This window comes from Stylophora pistillata, chromosome 10 (genome assembly GCF_964205215.1).
Source record: "Stylophora pistillata chromosome 10, jaStyPist1.2, whole genome shotgun sequence".
NCBI classification, from domain to species: domain Eukaryota; kingdom Metazoa; phylum Cnidaria; class Anthozoa; order Scleractinia; family Pocilloporidae; genus Stylophora; species Stylophora pistillata.
In genome coordinates, this window is record NC_142528.1 from 8,479,777 (window position 1) to 8,507,047 (window position 27,271).

At 38.7% G+C, this 27,271-nt stretch overlaps 3 protein-coding genes across 4 annotated transcripts; 2 read left to right on the top strand and 1 right to left on the bottom strand.

The window, feature by feature from the left end:
- Positions 1-42: 42 nt before the first annotated feature.
- On the top strand, positions 43-5,581 carry LOC111334039 (autophagy protein 12-like). The gene is made up of 4 exons (XM_022939722.2): positions 43-228; positions 579-715; positions 4,086-4,148; positions 4,992-5,581. Exons 1-4 carry the CDS (start codon positions 81-83, stop codon positions 5,049-5,051), a joined length of 408 nt encoding a protein of 135 aa, XP_022795457.2. The 5' UTR covers positions 43-80; the 3' UTR covers positions 5,052-5,581.
- A 547-nt stretch (positions 5,582-6,128) lies between these two features.
- Positions 6,129-10,532, top strand: LOC111334045 (sphingosine kinase 1). Its single transcript, XM_022939728.2, has 5 exons — positions 6,129-6,677; positions 7,651-7,794; positions 8,511-8,605; positions 8,917-9,032; positions 9,312-10,532. Exons 1-5 carry the CDS (start codon positions 6,284-6,286, stop codon positions 10,150-10,152), a joined length of 1,590 nt encoding a protein of 529 aa, XP_022795463.2. The 5' UTR covers positions 6,129-6,283; the 3' UTR covers positions 10,153-10,532.
- A 1,616-nt stretch (positions 10,533-12,148) lies between these two features.
- Positions 12,149-16,598, bottom strand: LOC111334015 (uncharacterized). Of its 2 annotated transcripts, XR_002695193.2 has the most exons (3): positions 16,135-16,598; positions 15,114-15,663; positions 12,149-13,507 (listed from the first exon to the last, which is right to left on the bottom strand). XR_002695193.2 is itself a non-coding variant. In XM_022939696.2 (2 exons), exons 1-2 carry the CDS (start codon positions 16,518-16,520, stop codon positions 15,267-15,269), a joined length of 783 nt encoding a protein of 260 aa, XP_022795431.1. In that variant the 5' UTR covers positions 16,521-16,598; the 3' UTR covers positions 13,565-15,266. The 2 variants fall into 2 exon arrangements, 1 of the variants encoding a protein (XP_022795431.1); XM_022939696.2 differs by lacking the exon at positions 12,149-13,507 and having other exon boundaries at positions 13,565-15,663.
- Positions 16,599-27,271: the final 10,673 nt, after the last annotated feature.

The following is a 27,271-nucleotide window of genomic DNA, read 5'->3' on the forward strand; positions in this document are numbered from 1 at the left end:
TGATATAGTGTAAGCTATTTCCAGAGCATGATTATTACACCACGTAGTCGTCGGAGACTAAGTTCATCATTAAAATCAAGATGGCGGATGGAGGCACCGCAGAGGATAGTCTCGAAATGACGGAGGCGCAACGGAAGATATCTACCTCAGCACAACCTGCTGCTGTTGACAATCATAATGCCCAGCCACTGAAGAGTGAATCTTTGAAGAAATCTTCGAAAAAGAAAGGTTGTGTTGGAGAGTGGAATAATTCCAATTTGGAAGAAATTAGCAAAGTTTCCGTGAAACCCTTAATACCCCATTTCATTTTTTAGGCAGTATTGTCACTCTTACGTGAAAACTAAGCTCTGAAGTAAACTTTTCGTGTTCTAACGAAAACATTAGTTCGAGGACAACTAGCAACATGTTGCAGCAAATCCCCAGAAAACTAGAAAATGAAAATAAGGGAAAAAAGGGCTATAGTAGGCTTACAGTTAACTTGTTCCCCCCTTTATTCATTTGTTAAAACTATAGCTTACTTTTTTCTGCGATTTCATGATTGTCGTAAATGACAGTGCATGTTGTTTTTGTTGCTGCAGTGGAAGTTTTACTGAAGGCTGCTGGAGATGCCCCTATTATGGTGAAGAAGAAGTGGGTAGTGGATGGATCAAAACAAGTCTCGTACATTGTAGAATTCATTAGGAAATATATCAAGTGTGAACCACAAGATTCACTGGTGAGCTCATTCTTTTGACCCTTAGTAGTGAAGTAACCTCAGAAACCTCAGAAACTCAACTCAAAACGTCGGGTATCAATGGGTGTCAGTTATACTCTATGCCAGGCACTTGGCAAATGGAGACAAGAAAAATTTGTACATGAAAAAAATGTTATTTGGAAAATAGGGGGAGAATGGAGAAAAATGAAACCACTGTGTCCACATACATGCCAATTTAATCTTCTTTTTCACTCATCACTACAAACAAAGGGCTTGTTGTAAGGGACGTCAGCCTTGGGTCAGGCCACACTAGGGAAGTTTTGGTGTTTGTATGCTTCCAAGGCCTTAAAAACCTTGACTCTGTTTGAGTCAATATCCATTTTTTTTTTGTGCCCTTGTTGAGAAAAAATGCATTGTAGACTGTGGTACATCAATCTTATCCAGCCAAGTGTAGTACATATTTGTACAATCAGATGGGTTGTTAGACTTTCTCAAAGTCCATTTTTGTGGGAGTCCAGTGGGGCGGAATACAGACTTTCCTCACCTGCAGCACGCCAAATCCAACCAACCAGATTTTAGGTCAGTGGTGTGTCAGGGGGTGTGGTAGCAATACTCTCCAATCAGAAACCGTCATGTAATTTGACGTCATCTTCCTGGTAACTTGATCTCCCGCTCCAGTGCGTAGACTGAGACAAAATGAATGTGCGAGAAGCCATAAACTTCGGGTTAAATAAGCTAAATTTCGAAGATATCAGAGAGAATCAATGGAAGGTAGTAGAAGCTTACCTCGGTGGCCGAGATGTTTTGATGATTTCGCCGACAGGATTGGGAAAAAGTCTTACCTTTCATATCGCACCATTTGCAGTAGATTTCTTCAAATGTGGCAAAAGAGATGATATTCAGACGGTGTGCCTTGTAGTTTTTCCTCTAGTTTCGCTGATGAATGACCAAGTGTCTAGCTTACGTGAAAAAGGAATCAATGCTGTTGTTGTGGGTCCAGACAGTTCAAAAACCGAAAACAAGGAAGCCTAAGAGGGCAAATACAACCTTGTGTTCACAAGCCCCGAAGCTTTGTTTGGTAGGCATCGGTCCACGGTTCTTGCATTGAAGCGGCCTCAATACACAGAAAGCAAACCGTTTCCTTCGATTTAGGGGAGATATTGACCTGAGAAATAGTTTTAATTGGGGTCAAGTCATCCATCCTGAGTTATGAATTATCCAGTAATTCAAGAACTGTCTATTTTACATACGAGCCGTCCATGATGTCACGACAGTAATTTCCCACCAACAATATGCAAATTAAATTCGAATCCATGCAGGTGCAACAAGTTGTCTACTCGCGACTTTGTCGCTCGTTCCTCTGACTTCATTGCTCGTTTTTCTCAAAGACGAGCATAAAAAGACGACTTGGGGCAAGTCTAATGGGTTGTTGACTACATGATTTAGCTAGTGAACTCCCAAGATCACAATATAAATTCTCAGTGTTAACTTATGTATTTCCTTTAATTAGCTTTCTGAGAATTGGTGTTAAATCAAGTAATATTCCTTAATGGATATTTTCTTTTTTGACATACCCATCTGCTTGAAAATGTTTTTAATACCATCAAGGGAAATTCCTCTGTGGTCACTCATGGGATTGAAGGGGTTATAATTTAAAATATACGTTATTTTACCACGTTTGGCAGTAATGTTGCAATCTGGTTGGCCAATTTGGCATTGTTGATGAGAAACAGACTACGCTGCTTGTGTCAACATGTCATGCACTGAAAGAATTGTTTGATTTGACATCAATATTGTGATAAAAAACAATTGGATAGTAGCTTAGCCTGGTCTGTACTCTTATTGACAACGATGTTTGTCATCACCTTAAAGGGATCCTATACTGTTTTCGAAAATATCGTTTAAAATGCTCTTCAAGTGTCCAAATTAAAGTAGTTCTCTCCCCTTAGATTTTTTGTTTTGGCCTCTCAAAAGAGGCCTTCATGACCAGTTCGAACGTCCCGCGGTAGCCATTTTGATCAGCACGCAAGGCTCTCTGGGGTGATGATGTAAAATGGTTGCTTGATTCCCTTGCCCTCGGTAAAATTGGTAGCAAAATGCCGCATTGCGTTGCTTTTGAGTGTAGTATTCAAGCTAAAAATAGGAAAGGGGTAAGACTCTTTAAAGCAATGCTGTTCGAAGTGCTTCGAACACAGACGCGAGTCTTTTGGCAAGGATGTCCTTCCAACAGCATGAATCCAAGCTCGTTGAATCGCTGCATCATTCAGAAAATTGTGGAAACAAATTTTGGGATTGTTTTTCCTGTTTTTAGCTTGAATACTACACTCAAAAGCAATGCAATTTGGCATTTTGCTGCCTATTTTACCGAGGGCAAGGGAATCAAGCAACCATTTTACGTCATCACCCCAGAGAGCCTTGCACACCGATCAAAATGGCAACCACAGGATGTTCGAACGTATGGTGGCCCAGAATGCTCAACGCAAACAAAAAATATACTGCAGCAAATAGAAATATACTGCAGAAAATGAAAAAAATCAAAACACAAAGAAAAAAAGTACCGCAGCAAATAAAAAAATGCAACGCAAACAAAAAAAAGAAAATGCAAACAAAAAAAAGAAAACGCAAACAATAAAAAGTGGAACGCAATCCCAAGGAAGACTGGGTAATAGTTTTTAGTTTGCTGCCGAAACAGCATGAACTGGAACTCATTTTTGGTTATGGACGAAAGCGATCTGCATAGGATTATAGAAGATTACTTTCATCAAGGGTATGAAAATAAAGTTATTATCAAATTTTTAAAGGAGCAGCATGGTATTGTCATAAGTTCACTGCAAAACATGGTTTTGGAAAGGCAAACAAGCAAAGGATGGAACGAGTGTTGGTGGGAAACTAAGAACTATTACCCAGTCTTCCTTGGCATTGCGTTCCAATTTTTTTGTACGCGTTTTCTTTTTTTTTTTGTTTGCGTTGCATATTTTATTTGCTGCAGTATTTTTTGTTTGTGTTGCATTTTTTATTTGCTGGGGTACTTTTTTCTTTGCGCTTTGATTCTTTTATTTGCTGCAGTATATTTTTTAGTTGCTGCAGTATATTTTTTATTTGCTGCAGTATGTTTTTTATTTGCTGCAGTATATTTTTTATTTGCTGCAGTATACTTTTTTTTTGCGTTGAGCCTTCTGGGCCACCATAATGAAGGCCTCTTTTGAGAGGCCAAAACAAAAAATCTAAGGGGAGAGAACACTTTTCTGTCTGAAAAATCTACTTTTGGACACTTAAAGAGCATTTTAAGCGATATTTTCTAAAACAGTGGAGGATCCCTTTAAACTGTGGGAAAAACTTTATTCTTGCTGATAACTCTCTCCAATACATGTTCTAATGAGTTTCTTCTCAGTTTGTTTATGTAGGTCAGTGTTTTGCACCAACTCCTGATCAGACATTACAGAATTTATATGATGTGAGTAGAGTAGATTAACAATATCAGGGTTCTTATTAAGTGCCAGCTGCTGGCTCAAGAACTGGCCACTTCAATTTCTGAGCCGCCTACTTTTCGTGAAATAATCTGTGTGTAAGTTGTAAAGAGTTATGAAAATGAATTGATGTCAACCATCTGCTTCATGAAGCAAGCCGTTATCTCCCTAAGTTAATGAGAACCCTTCAATATTTATTATACATTTTTAAGTTCTAGTAAAGGGGGTTATTTGTACTGAGGGTTAAGGATGGCCAGGCAGAGAATTATCCAGTGGATAGCACTGAGCACCCACTAAAAAATAATGACCTGGTTACCACAATAGTATACCACTTCCCTTGCGTAGAAGGCATTGTGAGAGTTAAATGGCTTCTTTGAAAATGCAATACAATAACTCATTTCTTTTGATGAGCAGCTCAGTGAAATAACCACCACCCCACCCCCTCTCCAATATATGGAATGAACCCCCCCTTCCTGGACTTGTTTTGCATTTTTGTAATGAGCATGAGCTCTTGACCTCTTTAACCTCCCTACTAGTTCTATCCATTTTTTTTTAAATGTTTGAGAGAATTTGGAAGGGGAATCTAGGTATCACCCTATAATTCATGATTTTTTCTAAATGTCTTTGTCTTTTTGCCTGTTTACTGGGTAAATATTAGTGTTATACTAACAATAAATTACATGTTCATTGCTTCTGGAAGTCAGAGGGTTAAGTACTATATTATTAATTGTTTTAGCATTACATATGACTGAATTGGTGGGGGGTCTGACATGTTGATAATCTGATGACATTGTACTGAGCAAAGTTATTTGTTCTTTGTTTTAAATTAGTGTTTTGGAGCTGATGGAAAGTTAGTCCTTCATTACTGCAAGACACAAGCTTGGGGATGATTGAGCTTAATGGTGTTTTACAGTCTGTTTTTCCAAAAATTTTACTAATATCTACAGATCATGTTAGGTGTACCACTTGAAACCTTTTAGGACATATGGAAGACTTAAGACTCATGTTTGTGGCTTATGTATCACTTCAAACTTGGTTCAAGTATCAGAAAGTAAAGACATCTGAAAGAATGAGGGGGATTCAAGTAGAATTCACCCTTACAGCCTCTATTTTAAATGGACCATTTATTTTTAATTTTTGAATTTTTCTGAAGTATGTAGCACCAAACACTGTCTTTCTCCAAACTTACCACTTCTATTAAGTCACGCATTTGTGAAACATAAGCCAGACTAGTAATTTACTCGGTACTCTATAGTACCTGATTAGCAAAAAAAGGTATTCAATGGGCGTTATGAAGAAATTATCCCCAAAAATGGTGCTCATACTGTATGTGTATGCATTTCTCACCATAAATGAACAGAGTATGTAAATAAGATATTTTGTATTTTAGTCGTTGAATAAAACTATGAACTTTTTCTTAGATGTTGAATTCAGTTTTTTCCCTTATTCAGTTCAACTCTGTGGAATATTCCTTGAAAATTTGGATTTGCCTTTTTTATAATCCCTAACGCCATATAAACCATGGAAGTGAACAAACTCCAACTAACCTCTACTTTCAATACACTACTTCGAAAACTTCAAAACTGACGAGGTCATCAACTGACCATCACTGGTCATCAACTAACGAGGTCGTAGACGAAACTAGTTTTGAAGTTTTCGCAGTAGTGTGTTGAAAGTAGAAGTTAGTTGGAGTTTGTCCACTTACATGCATGGTTTATATGGCGTTAAGTAATACTTTCTTGGCTTCGATAAGTATAATTTCACAACGATAATCCATAACCTTTCCATGAAATACACCTTGAGATGTAAGTAGAATCAAATCAATGAGTTTTTTAAGGAACTTTGCCTTCCCTTTCCTATCACCAAAACCCGAAATAAGGCTCTGACATAATTATTTTTTCCGCCTCCGTGAAAGAAAATTTTGATAGTCATCTTTGCCCGTTCAATTTTTGGTGACGAAATATACAATTCCGACCAACCTTTTCGAGGGAATCAGCTGACCAGTGGCAAACTAGATCCCTCAATCCCTCCGCAGTCCAAGGGCTAGTCGGAGTGGAAACAGCGAGCGGTCAACCGGCGAAGCAGGAAAATAGTTTGAAATTAGTGCAAATGACATGTCATCATGACGGATGTCGAGACAGAGATCCTCAGGGGACAGTTTGAACTGCTGCCAACCAAAAGAAAAAACTCTGTGATTCTTTCAAAGACACATTTCATTTACAATGGAGGCAGGGATGACTGCTGTTGTGTTGGGCAGAATCGTACTACGTCAATAGTTACAACGAAAGTGGTTGACATTTACGGCGCCAAGGCGTACCAAGGGCCTGAAGGCGATACTGCTGCTTACTTTCAAGTTTATTCTTGTCCTAGGTATGAAAAGAAACGAGTAAGACAAAAAGTCTGTTTTAGGGTGTCTTCCTCTGACGAAGAGTGTAACAAAACGACAGCGGAACGATGGGTTCGAACTATTTTATGGTTAATCAAAGATCCGGAAAGGAATTTGAGCAGCGAACAAGGTAAGATGACTCAGGAGTTCTGTCATGTGACAGAGGGAAAGATTTGTGCGGGTAATCTTTCAATTTTTCGGTAGAACTTACTTTAAATATGTTAATTTATTATGCTTTTTAGCAATAATTTAGTCACGAGTTGTGTTTATGTCTCCAAGTCACGAGATCAATTGTTGACTCCAAAAGAGATTTGTTTTCGAACTTCTCCTTACAATAGAATATCACTTACAAGTGGGAGATATGATAAAGGAAAACGCTAGTTACTGAGAGTTGACTCCTTAGCAACACAACGAAATACAAAGCAGTGAGAAGAGAGAATTATTAGTTTGTATGTAAATAAGATGTAATGCGGATTACATAATTTAAAAATTCACAGGAGAATGGTGTGAAGCACCAGGAGAGCTTCCTCCATGTTGCAATGAAAGGTGCTCCGGCCATCTCTCAGTTAGCCCATTATAAACTTCCTAGTCCTTTAAGTGATTAACATGTAACTTCTCCCAATAATGTCCATACATTGTCCAGCAAAAAGGTGATCGGGAGATGAGAATACTCAAACTCATAAGGCAGAAGTTGTTATCTTGATCAAACAACAAATTCTTGTAACTGATTCATAATGAAATATGTAGTAGCTATAGGAGAGAATCAACAATCAGATCTTGGGAATTAAATGGTTTATAATTTTTAAACTAATGACAAAACCAGACCAGAAATGTTATTTTCTAACCTGTCTAGAAGCCTAGCTTAAACCTCTTAGGAGGTTACAAGGACATAAAGCTATAAGATGTCTGAAACGCTATCATAATCCACTATGGAATTTGAAAGCAGAGGGCTCGAAACCAGACAAAATTTATTGTATCCAAACTCTTGTGATGCCATTGCCAGGTTTTTAGATTGAATGTTTGGATCAGATCAAATCCATGGAGTTTACACTTCACAGATTTTTTGATAGTGATATAGATGTTGTTATTTATGTATTATACAGAAGAGAGAACTGTGCCGGCTGCCCGCAAACTGCTGATACTTATCAACCCATTTAGTGGATCTGGGAAAAGTTTGAGAATCTTTCATGAACGTGTGGAGCCAATGTTGACTGAGGCAGAATTAGAATTTAATGCCATAACAACAGGTAATTTTATTCTGTAGGCAAACAATAAACTTAGTCAAAGAAAAATCACATTTTTATTATCCCCTGTTACACCACTCATGCACAACACAACAAACAAACAAGACAGTGAATCTGTTCTCAGGGCATCTTTAATGACAAACACAGAGCTCCTGAGGGCTTGAGGAATTTGTAGGGCAGGGGAAGGTAAAGAAACAACTGGAGTAATGGAACAAACAAAACAAAGCGATCATAGACCACTTTCATAAATGGCTGCCAGATTAATATTCTTTTGTTTAAATTTGAATTAGCCCTACTGGCGTCGTTCTCCAGTACAAAATTCAAAAGAATACATTATTTCAAGCGAGTCCACAAGGGCTAATTTAAATTTAAACAAAAGAATCTTTTTACGGCAGCCATTTATGAAAGTGGTCTATGTGTCAGCAAGATGACAGTAAACAACTACCCAGGAGCAGCCTGTAGTCCTGAGGCTAATTAAGTTATTACCTTAGGAATATGTACCCTATGGGTGAGCATTTCCTTGGTGCCGGTGTGTTTGTTTAAGTATCCATGGGCATTATTTGTTTATCAAAGGTCAGTCTTTCTCCAGCTGCACTCTTTGAAAACCCTTTTTTCTTTTTTTCGGAACAAGACGGTCTAAGGACAAATATCTTGGCATATTTTTGTTCTAAGGGGAACCCACTGTTTATTTAAACTTGTGTATTCTCACAAATTATTAGAATATGCTGGTCATGCTGGAGAGATGATTTTGTCTATGAACCTTCTTGATGTTGATGGGATTGTTATTTGTTCAGGAGATGGCTTAGTGTATGAGGTATGTTTATTCGTTTATCACTTATACTGTAATATATTTTTTATTCTATATATTCTATTTATATCTGTTTTTAATAGTTACTTTGTTAGGCTAGTTCCAATTTTAATTCTAGACTTGCTTGTATTACTAATCCTTAGTTTTGAGGGCCACTGGTTTGTCAGCGTAAGCTGTTATGTGTACACCCTCTGTAAATAAAGTTGACTTATGATATCTTGGCTATTAATACATTATGTACATCCTGAAATAACCTTTTTAAGTACTTCTTAAAAGGTACTACACATCTTAGATTCACAACATGTTTTTTAATTTAGGTCATAAATGGTCTGATGAAACGTCCTGATTGGGAAGTTGCGATCAATATTCCCCTGGGAGTCATTCCAACTGGTTCTGGAAATGCTCTTTGTCTTTCTGCACTATTTGCTACAGGGTAAGTTAAAAATGCTAATTTTGAAGGCTTTATTTTTGTTCTTGTCTGCTTGTGGCTCACTTAGTTTTGTTGGCAATGGAGATAAAGTTTGAGCCAAAGAATCTTAAAAATGTTTGATTAAAGAAAAAACTTTTGTCAATGCTCTGTATGGTCTTATTGGTGAGAATATTCTGGTGGCTTAATAATTCACCATGAGTTTTGTGACTACAGCAGTAAGAATATTTTTGAATAAACAGAAGCCTGTTTTAGGAAATAAATATTTTTTTGTTATGTTTTTAGGGAGCCAAATGATGTGATTAGTGCCATTTTTGGCATTATACGTGGAAATCTTATGGATTTAGACATCTGTTCTTTGATAACACCAACGGAGAAGTTGTATGCATTCCTCTCTGTGACTTGGGGATTAGTGTCTGATGTGGACATTGAATCAGAGCGATACAGATTTCTAGGAGAGACAAGATTTCTTATTGGCACAATAGCAAGAATTATTGGACTGCGCATGTACCGGGGGCGCCTTTCATATTTGCCTGCCAATGATATAAGCAATGGAGAAGATAATTTAGCATACAACTCTACCCCAAGGGAAGAAGTTAGCAGTAGTGCAGCAAAATGTAGTGCAACATCCTTTTCTCAGCACCAGGAACACTTTCAGGGGAATCTAAATGGTGTGTTCAGCAAAGGCAATAGTGCAAATTTTTCAAGCCTGGGGCCATTAGATCATCTTCTTCCCCCCCTCAGCTCAGAACTGCCTCCAAGCTGGAAAGTTGTGGAAGGAGAGTTTATCCTTGGGTGCCCTGTGTTTTTGAGTCACTTAGGCACAGACCTGATGGCAAACCCTGATGGAAAGTTTGGTGATGGACTGATGGGTATCTTTTATGTAAGATCAACTACTGGCCGAATGGCCTTGCTGGATCTGTTTGGCAAAATGAAGGATGGATCACATGTTCTCAGTCATCATGTGACATACATAAGAGCCTATGCTTTCCGTTTAGAGCCAGACATGAGTCAGACAGGAAACTTAGTAGTTGATGGCGAGAAAATTGACTATGTTCCAATCCAAGGACAAATTCATAAGTCTCTTGCAAAATTGATGTGTGTGACACCACCACCTAAAAGTTAGGGATTTTTTTTTTAATTACATCAGAAATTATCAAATAATTATATTTAAGCATTTTGAGCTCAATTGTTGAGATATATCCATATCACAGATAAATAAAACTCTGGGTAAATTTTAGTTAGGAACCAATTTTATAATTTAAGTGAAATGGAAATGGCATCTGGTTATTTGTTAAGTTTTTCATATTTAAGAACTTTTAATTTTCAAAAAGGCTGCTCACAAATAAGGTGGAAGTAATCACTATTATGTTAGCATATTTGTTACCAAATGAATATATTTTTTGAAAAACATTTAACTTACTATTTGTAATGAAGCAATGATAACCTGTTATTATAAATTCCCTTGAAACAGATGCACATTAAAAATGCATTTCCTTATGTTGAGCATTAGTGAGTAAATGGATGTTATAATTAATCATGAAGGTTATCAGACATTGCAGATCTGGGAATTCTTTGTCTTCTTAGCAGAATTCTCTACCTTATGTGTGGCTTAATTAGATGTTTCAAGTCTAAACTGTTCGATTACAAACACGTGTAGGCAAATCACATTCGGGGGTTAAATGGATAGTTTTCAGTGAAAGATGCTTCTGGGTGGCAGTACGATCATTTTTAATTGCTCATTAACTCTTAAGTGAATCGTCTACAATTAAGTGGCTCGCATTGGCTGGATGGTTGGGTTTTATTGGGTAATGGCATAAATGCAATTACAAGTGAACATACCGGTACCTCCAGAAACTTAACCGTTTAATCTTAAGAGTGACCAGCATCTAATAATTCTTAACAGTATCACCGGTATATCAAACATCAAGGCCTCGGCATTTAAAAAAATTTGCGTTAACTTTTAAAGCTCAAATCTGAAGCAATTTCTTACTGTCAGTGGCGCAGAATATGTAATAAAAAACAGTACGGTTAATGCATTTTTTGTTTTGGTGTAAAAGGACCAGGTTTCTGTAGTGTTTTCTTCATGGGAATGATCGGAAGGATATACGGGACTGTTCACGATGAATATTTATGTTCTTAAAACGTATTTAAATGATGTGAAAACTGATCAAAGTGGACGAAAGTTGTGATCGTATAACCGGTGTATTGAGAGACTTGCCGGCGTCAACTTCTTAAATTCACTTGAAGGAAGGCGTCGCTAAAACGACGAAGAAGGGGCGAGCTTAACTTGACGAGCATGTGAAGCTTTTATTACAGTAACGATAGTTCAGACATAGGCGACGGAGCAGGAGGAAGCTTTTAATAGCATCGCGCTTGGCCACGTACCGGTACTACGTTTAAAACCCATTTGAACGGATCTGGCCTACGTTCTAGAAGCTTATGAACTACAGCAGTTCTCTAAGGGCCTGATTACATGAGCCGGTCTGATTTCTTTTGTTTTGGTGTTCACCAAAGCGTGAAAACAAAAGAATTCAGCCCGGCTAACCGGGCAGGCTCGGCTCATGTAATCAGGCCCTAAGAATAGCCCTCACACCCCTCCCTCACGTTTCAAACTGCTCCTCCGCCTCCAGTGTTTAAATCAAAGAAAGTAGTGCATCTTCCCGCACATCCGGCTACGATTCACTTCCGACAAATAAGCTTGTGCCTTTTTTGTTGGTTTGTTTGTTTTTCTAATTACGCGATTAAGGAAAGGAAGGGTAATATACTAGGTACACGAGATCTCTTGACTTTCGCACCAAGGCCCTACGACTTGGAGAGTCGAAGAGTTTTGGGACAAGAGCGGGCGCTATAGCCCATTGGCTTTACAATAAGCAGACAGACACGCACACGTGCTTCTCTCAAAACGAATTAAAGGAAAAAGCATTCGAGTTACTCAGTCACCGAAGTAAGGACTTCCATCTTTCCACGAAGCTCGGAACAAGTTCAGCCCTCGGCAACAGATCAGATATGGTGGCATTGCGTCGCGTGAATAAATTTCTACGAATTTCACCTGAAAAGTTGCAGTGCTCTCAGATTCTAACTCGTGATTCTATTACCTATGATGTTGGACAACAAAGAGCTATAAATAAAAAAATACTTTTATTTGCCTAGTTCTCTAAAAAGCAAGGGAACACGTTACTGTTGACCAGTCTACGCACTGCTTTCTCCTTCGCAGATGCTCTTTCGGCTGGTCGTGGATTCTTAGTCCACACGATAAGGCTAACCTCTCTTTCACTGCTCATGAAAGCCAAATAGCCGCCTCATCCCGGATTCTTCAACTGCTTCCGAGACTCAACACTGACTGTGCATCGACAGCATTTCTCTGTACCCCGTCCTATGACGAAAGCCACCTTGGTTAAGTATCGGCTTTACTACCACATTAAGTGTAGCCGAACGATGTACTGAGGTTTACACTACTTCTTTCTGTAAAGGAAGGAATGATAGCTAAGCTTGTAATCGAAAGCGAGCCCGCTTCGTATTCACCTACGTAATTCATTCCGCCGCCCCTTACGTCGTCATCACCACACTTAAGTGCTCCCGACATGTTGTCACGACACTTCTTACTATCCTTGGCCCGATAGAAGGATCTCTTCATCGCTATACTTCGCATCACGACTTACAATGTCAGCGACATTTGTCAATTCATAGAAATCAATTATAAGTGTGAGCCAGACTTCAGCCCAAATGTAAGTTGGACACATCTCAACGAACGAACCAGTTGGATTTCACCTGCAACACAGTTAACTCTTCTAGAATTTTCGGATCGTAATCACCTTGAAAGGTAACGACGATCCAATTTTCCAATATGGAAGACTGGAAGAAAGACTCATTAACCAAATATAGAAAAATTAAACATCGGAAAACCATGCCACTGAGAAAGTAAATGGTTGAAAGGGCACATGATCCTCTTACCAACCATGGTTAGCTTGTGTGTGCGTGTGTTACTTTCAGAGATGAGGATTTTCTTCGTATTTGCAAATTAGTTTGGAGGCGTTTTGTTTAAATGAGCCGCTAAAATTTGCCCTTGGCACTTTTGGATAGAAACAAGCCTAGCACTGATTTCTTTTTAAGCCCTGAGAAATCTAACAGGAGAGTTCCCTCCCAAGGTCCCAAGCTGTGCGCCTCAATTTACGACCGAGGTAGTTAGCAAAATTGTGCTTGATGAAATATCACTTCTTCCTCAAGATCTTTTCTACCCTTTTTCAAGCTGCATACCTAACCTAGAAATTTGGAGGAAAATTTAAAAGTTGTGGTAATTGAGCTTTCAGGGGTAACTTCTAAATGAACAGAAAAATTGACGAACAGCAACCAATCAGGAAACTGGACGGCAACAACGCCCACAGGAGTCTGCAACAGCATGGGCTCCTTCGGCAACAGCAGAAAACAGCAAAACACTGCATGACCAGTCAACCCACACAGCAAGTATAAATAAACTGCGCCTACAGGAAAGGTTGATATGATAGTTTTAACATCAAATTGACTACACAAAAAAAAAATTAATTATAACTCGCTAATTACTTTACTCTCTGTAGCCTCTTCAAATAAGCCCGATCAAACAGGCTCACACAGCCTATAAGATCTTCCCCCTTTCCTTGGAAAATTTTCTATAGTTCAGAGCAAAGGCAGGCTAAACCAGTTATCAAGGTCTTAGTTCCTAAGATGGGAATTCTACATAACCACTCTGGTTACCAAGGTAACACCTAAAAGGTTGCACCTTGTTTATCTCAGCAACTGAGCTGAAATTTCTAAAATGAACCATGCCAGGCACGAGTTCTCACCTTAGTAACCAAGGTGAAATTTGAAATACAAAAGTTCAACAGTATTTTTCCTTAAAATCGATCAGCTTGACTGCTACACTTAGATGAAGAGGCCCTAAGTTACTTCACAGTTTTTTTACACTAAAAAATTAACTTAAATCAAAGACTCATTCACAAGAGTGTACTATGAACATAATTTTTTGAGACTGGATAACATTTAAATTTTTTTCTTCCAGTCATCACGAGAAATAGGTTATCAATAAAAACGACAGAAAGTTCAAACCACTCATTCAATGAAAAAATGCATATCAAGGAAAGCGGATAAAAATGCTGATATACAAGGTCAAACTGGCCCTTCCCAAAGACCAAACTAGATTACAAATTTGACTGAATATAGTAGGATTACAAAACACTCCAACGAATCAAACAAGCTACTGCCATTGAGAATTATTTGAAGTTGATCACAAGGCCAATCCCTACAAATCCTTAATTTTGAGGGCCAAAATACCAATTCATGTGAGATTAAAAAAACTTGGAAATCACACTACTGTCTACGAACACATCTCCTGTAACTCTCGAGAGTTTAGTGTTTTACACAACTCTTGCCTCATTCTTTTCAGGCCCTTCAATAAACAAGTTCATTACATTACCCTAAGAGAAAAAACTAACTCTTTTGCAGGTCTTTGAAAGCAGAGCCTAATTTTTACACGGAGATAATGTATCTTTGCTAATCAACACAATGTTGAGATTCTTGTTTCAATTGCACCCTAACATATTCTTGTAGGGAACTCAACTTTTTGTCAAAGTTTAAAGTGTGTAACAGCTGTTCTTGTTTGTTTTACTGTTGTTCAACTCAAATGTATATATCTAGCTTCTTGAGTCTAGAGAAGCTCTGGCAACTCACGAGAGCATCTAACAAAATCTAAAACAAATTTCTCTCCTCTATGTATGAACCAAATGGAAATGAAGAAACTAATTCTTAATTGTTGAGTAGTAACTGGTCAATATACACAGTAAGGCAAGCAAAAAATAAAAATAAAATTCAAGTTTGGTCATACATTGCAAACAAAAGTATCCATGAGCGTGGACAGGGGAGGTTTCAAACATAGTGTCCTCCAGGTTTCATGGGTCTGTGTTGGCATTAATCACTCTACTACAAGAGCAGCCTGTATTTCTGCACTAATACGGTAATTGGAGGTGGTGACATCACATCCATAAAACTTGCTTTTCTCTAATAAGCTAACTAGTGCGTGATATCAAAAGCACACTATAACTTTGGTATCTCTACCTAAAATAGAAGAATGCCCAATCCATTCCCTCCTTGCTCTGCAACAAAAGTTTACTCCCCATCTCCACAACAGCAACAAAGCCTGGAAGAGAATACTTAAAAGAACTGATTACTATAAATGGTTTAAGTAAGTCTAAAGAAAGCTTGGATTGTTTAATCATAAGCATTGTTTTCTCTTCGTTCGTTGTCAGCACTTTCTTGTTGTTGCTCTGCAGAAGCGTCAATGTTGTCATCATGATCTTGTGCGGTGCGATCTGGAGTCACAGATCTTCTCTGTTTAGGAGACCTAGAAGGAGACCTTGATGTTTTGTTCTGGGGTGATCTCGAATGGGATTTGGACCGAGAACGGGACTTGGAACGAGACTGTCTGGGTCTTGAACCAGATTTTGAACGGGACCTTGAGTGGGATCGCTTACGCCGAGGACTTCTGGAGCGAGAACGGCTCTCCTGTTTTCTTGGTGACTGCGAGCCACTGTAACGAGCTTTGCGTGGTGAACGGGAGCGAGACTTCGAACGACGCCGTGGAGATCTGGAACGTGATCGGCGTGCCCTAAGGAAAACATGGAACAATTTCGTTCAGGGACCCAATAGGTTCTGTATCAGCATCATAAATTGAAAGGTTATAGCACTATGGTACTGAGATATTCTTTTCACTTGTCTACTTATTCTTTTAATTGGATGATCATATATTAGGATATAGGGTTTCCTCTGGAACTCATCGACCGCAGTACTGGGAGCAAGAATAAGTTTCCGAAGGGAAGAAACTTTGGCAAAAGCGATCAGTTTCACATAACTTCTTGCAATTCTTGGCAACTAAAACAAATGAAAGATTCTCAGCAAGCTTCGACCAAACAATCCAGGGCCTTGTAAAAAAAGATCCGTAACACTAAAATTTAGTCATTACTATTCTTTAAACCCTCGAGCTAAAGATTAACCCATTTAAATAACCAAAGCCAATTAGTAGGAGACAACGGTTAATCAAGATCTTTGAACAAATACAATTTTTATCAAACGCTTTTACCTTCGTCGTGGAGAACGAGAACGGGATCGATACCTCGAGCTGCTGTAGGACGATGATTGCCTGTAACGATTATTTCGAGGTTTATAAGGATCTGATGGTCTGCCATACTTTGCCATCTGCACACGGATTTCTCTTCCATCGATGATAGTTCCGTGCAAGGCATCCATTGCATCTTCCGCATCTCGCTTCTCGTAGAATCGTACGAAAGCAAACCCTCTGGATTCTTGTTTGTAGCGGTCACGCGGGATGTAAACGTCGCCAAGATCGCCGTATTTTGAAAAAACGTGCGTCAAATCTCCTACGGTAGTGCGATAAGTAAGGTTATCGACTTTTAAGCTAGTCATTCCCTCAATTTGGGGCGGGCCTTTACTTCCATCGAAGCTCATGATGGTCGCACAAATCTTAAACAGCCTATCTTGAATGGATACAGAAATGGCGTCCTACAAATTCCACGTGTTGTGTAGTACGCTAAATTCTTGTGCCCCCCTCTAGTGCTTAATAGACTCGTACCCAGTACCTTACGATTGACGCGGAACGTGCGGCGAGCAATAATTATTATATGGTGCGGGAGGTCCACGACGGCTCTGACTCAAAGCTGACTTCTCCACCGAATGATAAGATAATCACATAATATGATTTCCGTGGCCCAGTTGAATTCTGAACCATTTGGTGAACCAATACCCTAAAATTGTGCCTGTCATCTTCAAGAACTCACTAAAACGGCTCGATAACCTCTGATCTCATCTATGATCAAATATCAAGTGTTCTTTTTTGGGGGAGGGCCAAGAAAGAAAGCCAGATGAGTCCTAGACTACAAGCAGTCCCTTGCAAATTCCGTCACGCGAGTTAAAAAAAATATGTGGAAAAAAAATTGATTGAAGCGTGCAACATTTTTTTTTTTGACTTGCACAACGGACTTCGCTGCGGTGAAAAGGAGGAACTGCTCACGCTCGTAGTCTAGATGAGCCCACGATCCTTCTCAGGTGAGTCCCCTTTAGTCATTACTCAGTTAAACAATTGAATTGGTTATCCTGTACAAACGTTAAAATTTTCTAATTTACTAGGAAAGGAACGAAGGCCAAACTCATGAGAACGGCGAAATTGGAGCCCTGAAATGAATTGATAAAAGGAAACTTAACAAAATAATGAATTCTCACATATTTTATTTACGAATGTTATTTATATTTATTCATTAAAATTTTTTTTCTCCTTTTATGTGTCAACTTCCAAAAACGATGAATACCTCAATCTGTTGAAACGGGAAGGAAATTTAGAATTTAGAATTTAATTCATTCGCCTGGCGGGAATGACAGGAGAATAGAACAGAACTTACCTAATCCTTTTGTACCCACCATCCCACCCCGGGGAGGACATCCATCACACAGTAATAATATCGTGCGTGGGAAATTAACGTCTCCTACCCCTAACCCTGCAGGAGACGGGACCTCTATTTATTCGTCCCTATCCGAGAAGACTAGAATATCTAACATTTTTTGATGTTATAGAAGGGTAGCAAATTCTTCTCAATTGTTTTAAGACCTTGAGTGTTGGTCCGGCCGGGGCTCGAATCTCGACCTCCCGCACAACAGTCCAACGCACTATCTATTGGGCTAACTGGGCGGTGCAAAGCAATGTGATCCCATCTTCCTCTTGCGGGGCCATCATGTTTTGTACTCATTCTCAAGTGTTCCTGCAAAAAGCCCGACTGAATGACATTTCGGATCTAGAAGCTCGAGGAAACAAAAAATGTTCTTACAACACGGATGCGTTGATCCAAACCTATCAAACTTAGAGTTTTTCATTAAACTTAATACAACGTTTTGGCTATAAATAAAGCCAATTGGTCATTTTCGATAAATCAAAATTAAAACTTGGCTCCGAGGCTTGGGGGAGTAAAACAAAAGAAATCCTATTGAGGTTGAAGGATGAATAATCAATTTCTTTTGTTTTATTCCCGCAAGTCTCGGAGCCATGTTAGAATTTTAATACATCAAAAATGGCTTGTTAACTTCGTGGTTGCAAACATTTTGAATAGCCTACCCAACATAGTTCATGACTTATCGAGTCCATCACAATTCCAATGTAATCTTAAAAAAGCTATTGTTCAGAATCATTCCTTAATTTTATTTTTCATCAATGTTAATAATTTCTTGATATTTTGTTTCATGTTACGTTTCTAATTTCATTATTTAATTAATTCCTGTTGTTTACACAGGTTCGTTTTTTTAATGAGTAACAGATGCTGTACGAAACCTGTTTGATTAAATAAAGAACTCTATTGTATTGTATTGTAAAGCCCTCAAAGTCCTGCACTCCTCGTGGAAAAGGTGAAGGTGAACAAATATCACAAAATCAAACACGAAATGGAGAGCCCAAATCAGCTTCAAACTCAAGCAGAAGATCAAATTGCAGTTGTGCAATCATGATTACCTGATAAGCGAATTAACAAAAATTGAATTGACATGAATTAACAAAAACCTGTGGGAGGAGGGCAAAAGTCAAATTTCAATTCAAGTTATGTGAAGCAAAAAATGAAGAAAATCCCAACCGTTTCCTTAATACTCCCATGCTTAGAAATGCCAGATTTTGGTAAGTTATATGGTGGCGTTTGGTGGAGGATAACTGAGAAATAAATAAAGTTTTAAGACTCACATGCACGTGTCTCCTCTTGCAAAACTAATCTTCATCGATATAATCACGGTAATCTCGTTAACGGCCATCGTCGCATTGAATTAGCAAAGTTACAAAACCCGAGGAAATTTTCATTGGATTGGTATTCGTATTTGGATCTGAAGATCCATCTCATCATCATTTATTCAGGCATAAAACATGAAACAAATTGAAATCTTGAAAGTGATTTCAATATGTAAAAGCTTTTCCAAGAAATAGCCCATGGCCGAGATGCGCCATTGAAAACCACATCAAAGAATCCTCGTTATTTGAAACAGTCGATGAAGTTTGTACTAATTAAATTTGTACTTCCTCTTTCCTGTTTTTTGTTTTGATACCAGAGGTCTCAGTGCGACGTCATATCACTGCCTAGCCATTGTATTGCATCAATGAGAAAATTCCTGATTAAAAAAAGTTTGTTTGACTAGGAAGAGCGTTTGAGCGCTGACGTCAATTGAATCATATTATAAAACAAAGCGACTTTGTTGGCAACTACTATAAGCGGGAAACCGGATTACCAAGCGCTCTTAAATCGCTACCACAGCCAATTGGATTGACATGTCGCATGCTAGGCTCGTCTCAAGCTTCACAGAGGAGAGAAATGCGGTAAGTGATCATTATGTCCTCTGGAATATATAAAAGAAATTACTGCAAGCTATCAACGTGAAGTCCTGCAATTTTCGGATCCGCTAAAAAGGATCTCTGTGAGACTTTGGGTTTCTATGAAAACATGACTTGTTACACTCAATTTCTGATTATAAAAGAAGTATTGTTATGTATTACAAATTGGTCTCGTCTCAAAAATCATTTCATGGCGAGAGTGCGATGAGTCGAAACGATACAAAAGAAGTTCATACATTTTCAATTTTATGCTTGAAAATGCTATTTTCCCTTTTATTGAAGTTTGGTCGAGATGAGGTAACTGGAATTGTAACAACGTCCTCCTTGGGAAGATATATTTAGTTTTCAGTGCTGTAAAAGGTGTTTCAGTCAATACATTAATACTCGAGATATCTGGGGTTAAACTATATTGCTATACTTGTACAACTTCAAAGCACGCAACAGCAAGTCCAAGATGACGGCATTTCAAATTATCCATCGTGCGGAAACGAGACGTCTGCAGTAAATTTTATGCTCAGTGAAAAATAGAATAAGGCAAAATCTCTGCCTAAATAGTGCATGTACAAACCAGAGGTTACTTAGGCAAGCGGGCTAACGTAAATATTTGTGTTATTAGAAATGATAACAAAACACATCATTCTTCTCATGGCCTGCCCTGGACTGTACTGAGATCACGAAATAATTCCTCGACTGACTAAAAAAAATTCGTTTGTATGCCATGCCTTTGGTCTTGTTCAAACTCCGTAAGCCAAAGCCAGTGCAAATTGTTGCTTAATCAATTACTTATAACTCAAATTTTCTACTGATGGAATAAGCTTTTCTGGCAATTCAATGTAAGAACTCTTTTGTCTGTCCTTGAAAAAAACAATAATCGTTTCATACAATAATGTGGTAAACCGTTTCTCAAACTGCGGTTGGCGGCGTGGTCGAGCGGTAGTTCACTACTTTCTTTATTGACCTTGAAGGAACGCACATGTTCTTAATTGATTTGATACCTCAGTCTTTAAAACCGAAACACAGCTTTATGATGAAATAATCACAACGTAAGTCAGAGATGTTCAGAAACGGAAGGGGGAAGGGTACCGCTTTACGTAGGCTTGGAGATAGTCGGCTTATAATAAAAGTAGTGACGTGAGCTTTTACGATAGAACCCTTGAATTCCTTCCTTGCTTGATCGCTTCGACGTGTAGGGTTATCTCTTCCTACGAACCACACACCAAGACGGAAAAAACAGTAAACTGAAGAATCTCTCACCTTCGAGTGACAAGATATCCAACCAACAATTACGATAGTTGACAACCAAACAACCAATGCTAACTTCAAAGCAACCACACCGCAGCCAAAACAAGTAACGTAGCGAGCATAGAGAATATTCAGAAATGGTTTGAGTTTTGGGATTAATAACACTGAGCACCATAATCTTTCAAATTCTTCAATGAACATGCAGGCAAAGAAAGGGCTAAACACGATATTCGTGCAAACGTGGTTTGCAGGGTGTTGGAAAGGTATGGGTGAAAAACGTGGTCGTGGTTTTTGTCAAAGGGAGTGTAAAGGAAGGAAGATGGGAAAACTTAGGACCAGGCAAAATTCGATTGATTAATTTGCAGCATTTCAAAGGAAATTATTCAAACTGCGATAAGCTGAAGTATTTTAGCTGATGAATTTTTTGTTACATTTTCGTATACATATGATCTATCCAACAACATGAAAACTTCCCTTTCACCTGTTATCAAAATCCCGTCCTTCTGTTAAGACTCATTCTCATTCTCCGTTAGTTGGGCCATAATGCGTCTTTGTGGTGCGTTGCATGCAACCGGCAGGATTTTTCTTTTCCTCTCTCGCTCTTTAACTCGGGAGTAAGTGTGGCCCTGGGAACGAGGATGCAGTAAAAGAAATAAACCACTCTCATGATATACCTGTGATGTAAATTAGCAGCGTCCTGAACAATCGAAATACACAGTCCGTGCTTTTGTTCAGTCTCCATGCTGTTGGTGCCCATTTTTAGAAAACAGCAGTTGACACTGCTGCCATCAATCTGAATTCGTGAAGGTCCAACGAGATCTTGATTGATAGGGTACCATTTTCAATCAAACATTCGTCACCTGAAGCATGAGTCTAGTTTTTCTCGTTAGATCGCTTCATCGCGGTAAGGTTTCGTTTTGACTCTTTTTTGACCGGACGAATTCTTAAATTCAGTTTTGTTTTTTTGCACACTTTCTGCATAATGGAATTTCGCGGTTGTAAGGGAGGAGGTGACAGGTAGTTCCTTGTGTACGAAAGGGAAGAGTCTTGAAAAGAAAAGGAACATGTATTGCGCTTGAGATTTGTCAGTTTATGCAAAGGTAATGTGTCATACTGCGTCATAATGCGTCATAATGCGCCGCCAGGATGGTACAGGATGGAAAAGAAAGTCACGGATTGGAAGTAACAAACTCAAATTTTTTGACTAAATTTTCTGAGATTCGTAAATCTTTACTGCGCTGCTTTTTCAATTTGTGAAGAAACGAGGAGAGGTGGGAGTGGGGGAAGGCACCAGCTGAGGTTCTGAAAGATGGGGGGAGGGGGGGTGGTATGCGTGCTGAGACCGACCCTCTTCCATGCGAAATCCTTTCATTCCGGCGCTCTGTTCAGGCCGCTGAATTTTTTGCAGTAGACTATGGCCAAAAGTATGTCCCACTCATTTAACTATTTCTATCATATTCAGACAGGATTGTTATACCCTGTTAGGCAGTAGACTTCCGTAGAGTCAAAATATGAGAGTAAGTCTTCTTTCCCCCCCACCCCCTCCCCCAGGGTTAAACCATCATTAATGAGTCTGCCCGCCAAACTGAACACTTCCGTAAACAGGAAGCCCAAAGTTCAGAACCCAAATAGTAGCCGATGATCCATATTATTTTGCATTTAGCACGCCCGATAAATCTACATCAAGAGAAGCTAGAAAAACAAAACAAAACAAAACAAAACAAAAAATAATGACGAAAGTGTCTCATTGACATTCTTTGTCCGTCTTCTTTCTCTTCTTTATTTATTCATTTTTGTCTCATTTTTAGCGGGTTTTCGTTTGATAAATTTAGCTAGAAATTAATTGTGGACTGTCCTTGGTTTGTTGCCGAGTATTCGATCATCAACGTTTCCGTGATGGAAGCTTATTTCTCAATTGCTCTCCACGGAACAGCTGAACTCACTCCGAAGGCTTGTTTGTTGTTTGGACGGGGCTGTTGAGAAAACAAAGTTCCTTTGACGTTCGAAAAGCAGTCATCTTGGTATTTGCGCTGTGTATTATGATTTCACCCACGCTTTTGGCATTCGAATGAACGATTTGAACATGTTGTAAAAATAAAATCTGAATTTTGAAATATCAAAAACACTAACGGAAGTCGAATGAAATGGAAGTTCTAAGATACAGCGCCATGCTGTGGCCAGCGATGGCATCGGTTTGAAATTCTGACCGGAAGTTTTTTTTTTTTTTTTAACGAAAATGAATGAGCTCGCTACCCTAGCGACAGACTGCTAACAGCAAAGTGCATTTCATCGTCTTTATTTCGTCTCTGTCGCCTGTTAAAGCAGAGCACAGTGCCTAAATAAGAATTAAGGCATCCACTCTCGCTTAGATTTTTTTCAACAAGCTGTTGGCGGCGCTAAATTCGCGTGATTTTGCAAACTATAGCTCTGAAGGTCGAGAAGGTCTTGGGAACAAGGAGAAGCCAAGATATGACATCATCGTATTCCCGAATTAGATGACTGCGACATCCGGCTTTTGCATTAGCATCTGGAAATTCTATCGACTTACCCGTTATAAATAAGGTTGCAGCACGTTTGCGTATTAAAAAATCAATTTCTTGCATCTTGTCGCTAACTTGGACGAAAAGCAGCTCAGTTCCCAACTAGAAATGGCTGCAGCTCCATGGGCGAGCTACAGGTTACTCCCTCTGAAGGTAATAGTAGTGCTTAAGGTATCGAATTACTCGATCATCGCAGAGTTCACATCTTTTTTTTTACCAGTGCCCACGCACAAACCAGTCGCTAAAGTTTCTTGCAGAGTAGCGAGAATCAGATTAAGATTACCATGGACCCGATTGTGGCACTGAACTTGTATCACTACACGCCTGTTTCGAATGAATGATTAAACCTGAGGTTTTCTTTTATGTATTATTTTTCACTCAAAACTCGATTAAAAGCCTTGGTTGACATGAGATATAGTTGGAAAATTATGATGTGCACATCATTTCGCCCCCACAATATCTGTTAAATATAGCAATGTGATTTTGTGGACAAAATACGTACGTTCAATGTTGTGCCAAAGTGCCTCTCTGCGTTACAACTTTTTTCCGATCGTTATCTACTTTGTATAGATAGTTAGGTTATTTTAAGTCACATGGACCTTTCATTTTAACGAGATAGGTTCAAACAGCCGTGATTATCGTCCTTTGAAAGCGATTGATGAGAAATTTATGTAGTTTTTTTAAGCTAAGAATCGGTTTCCATCACTGATCGTGTTGAATTGTTCGTTCAACTTGAGGGGTTTTCTTTTACCAAAATAAGGCATACCCGAGTCAAAATACTCCATGAAACAAAGCCGTAGATTTGAATTTTTGCATTCCATGTTCCCTGGAAAAATCAGTTTAGTCCAACAGCCAAAAGGGCTCAAATTTCGGTGCAACATTTATGTCAGAGACGGTCTGCTTAAGCTCAGATCACGTCAAAGTCTTTTACAAGTGAGTGATTTTAGAAAAGAACATTAGAAACCCCTGACATGTTTTTATTTCAGATTTGAGACTCAAAACAATGCAGAAATAAATATTCGAACCTCTGGTGCAACCAAAATCCGAAAAAAAAAAAAAAAATTCAAAGAGAGAACAAATCGTTAACGATGTAACAAAGCGCACATCGAGCTTTTCTTACTTGATATACCATCAGGTTCATTTTCTACTTCCTAGCTTTGTTGTGCGATTTTTCACTTTTCCCTTAGATGTAATTCAGAGCTGCGTGGTAATTGAGCGCTTGCCATGTTTCTCGACTTCCTTACGAGCCATTCATTAGGCACCAAAACACTTCAATAAAAAAATAAAATGCATTCAGGCTATTACTGTCGAATTAACGTTTGCGTAAGTAGTAGGCTAAGTTGCTCTGTGATATAGCCAGTCACGTGAGTATTATCAGGTCAATCGACGCTTGTACACCAATCAGACTTTTATTTTTTTAATCTCATTAGTAACTCCTTTTACTGTCTAACATACAATTCTTATGATGTTAGCTTGGAGAATTTGGTATTGGATCAACTTATAATCCCCAAGATTGATAGTTTTCTTTATTCTCATCATTTGCCTGCTTGATATTGTATTAATATTGTAGGGAGGAATTCTGTCTTAGTCACCCCTGGGAGTTAAAGAGCTTAGTGTAATTTGTCTTTACGCCCACGCTACATGTGCATACTAAACATTTCAAGTTTGTCAATCCGCGTCAATCGGCTTCATTCACAATTTCCTGTATTCCTTTTTTGCATGTTTTTCCTCTTTTGGTGTTATTCTGGCTTCCCGACTTCAGTTGTGATATTTTGCACTTCACACCGTTGTTAAATTCATTCATCGCGGACTCAGGATATGCTAAATTTAATTTGTGTATAGCTCCCTAAGTGACCGGATCTGCCAAATTTGAGTAGAGAAGTGAGATTGGAGTTAAGTCGAAGTTCCCGTCCTCAGAGCCGACTGTCGGTCGACAGAATTTTATTTATTCCAAATTGCACTCGAAATCATGTGATCACCTATACCTGTGATTACCTTATACCTGTCAGTCAGATACTACACATCAAGTTCACATGAATGAAGATCGATGTGGCCAATAATGAGGTTTGCAATGCATTATTGGGCGATTAAGATACTCGCGCTCGAAATTTACCTCTATCGCGTGGTACTTGTTCGTCAAAATTAATTTTGAGGTAATTGTGAAAGTTCAAACTTACCAAGATGACAGTCTATTTACTCGTTTCTGAATTTGTTTTCATTATGTCGGCAAACTGTCGGTGAACTGTCGGTGAGCTGTTGGCCTACAGATATTTTGGGGAGCTCTTCTTCAATTTTGTAGAACAGCTCTCCAAAATATCTGCCAACAATTGTGTAAAAATTTTAGGATAAGCGTGTAGTGCAAATTATTTTCTCACAAATTCTCTTATCGTCTTCATCCAAGGTCTTGATACCTTTTTCACAGTCGACCCCTTACTTAACGTCGGTATTATTTCATTTGCCCTGTTTCACCTTTTTTCGTCGTCCTTTCTTCGTGTTCAATAACCCTTATAGAGCGAGAAATGGTGGAAAAAAGAGAGACTGAGAAGAAGGCCATCCTACAACCTTTGGTGTGTTACCTGATATTTTTTTTAACTTATTCTGTAGAAATAGACACTTTCTGAATTTCTTTATGACCCCCTTCGATATTCAGTTTTTGAAGAATATGTTAAAGGACTGAAGTAAAGCGAGGCACTGTAGCCTGGCGGTATTTATGACCATTTAATAATAGATGCCCAGCTAAGTGACTTGAAAGGTACTATACGATTTATTTTATATACTTCGCGGCTCACATCCAAAAAACAACGGCACATGAGAGAGAAATGCGAAGATAGTTAACAGCAATTGCCTCTTCGTAAAATTAGAGGAAACCATACTATGGCGCTATAGCGCCGAAGCGGACAAAAATACTTGAGTATGGACAGGAGCCCATTAATGGATATATAAGACCTGTTCTGTAAAATATACGACTTGTCGCGAATTTATAAAACTTTTTTTGTAAAATATGCGACTTGTTGCGGAAATATAACACTTGCTTTGTAAAATATACGACTTTGTATAAATAATATATAGATTTAGCCAAGCCTAAAAGCGCGAAGCGGAGCTCCCAAGTTCGTAATGTTAATGATAACATAAAAGATGTGAATTTGCCAAGACTCGCCTGAGACACCCCTCCCTTCGTTTTGATAGTCTCCCCTACCCGTGCAATCTGAAGGCACGTACGTACGTACGTACGCTCGGTCAGTAACGTGACAACCAAACGAAAAGAGGTTGACCATATTCCATGGGTATGGGGCTCTGCTATAGTACTTTAATAGTGCCAGCGATTTGAGTGTTCAGCGGTAAGTGGAACACAGCCCAGTACCGCTCTTCAAGCTTAAAAAAAGATGGCGGATGAGTTAGGAGCTTTTCTTGGAGTGTTAGAACTTGGAAAACAAATTTGCGAGGACGTTAGACGAAACTTGTTTGTGGCAGATAAAGAAGCAGTTGAAAAACTGAGGAATAACTCTGTTCCACTTATCATCGCACTCGTCATTACAAGCAGACAACTACCAGTAGAAATTAGCGTGCGCCCTGCTGCAAAGCAGCTGACCACAGACAGTGGGCGCCCTTAGAGAATTATTTTTCACCGCGAACAAGTCTTATCTGCAACAAGTCTTATATTTTACAAAACAAGTCTTATATTTTCGCAACGAGTGGTATATTTAACAAAACAAGTCTTATATTTCTGCAACAAGTCTTGTATTTTACAAAACAACTTTATATTTCCGCAACAAGTCGTATATTTTACAAAACAAGTTTTATATTTTTGAAACAAGTCGCATATTTTACAAAACAAGTCTTTTATATCCATACATAAGTATTTTTATCTGCTTCGGCGCGCCATACTATACCAGGAGCCCATACCCAATGTGACTGTAGAAGTACGCAGATGTCTCTAGGTGGTCAGCACTAGTTCCTTCGTTTTTATTCGGTGAGGAAAAAAAAGGGAAAAAAAAAAAGAAACAACATTTGAAATTTAGGACTACAGATTTTTATGTATCGGAGGAGTACAGCTATTTTTTAAG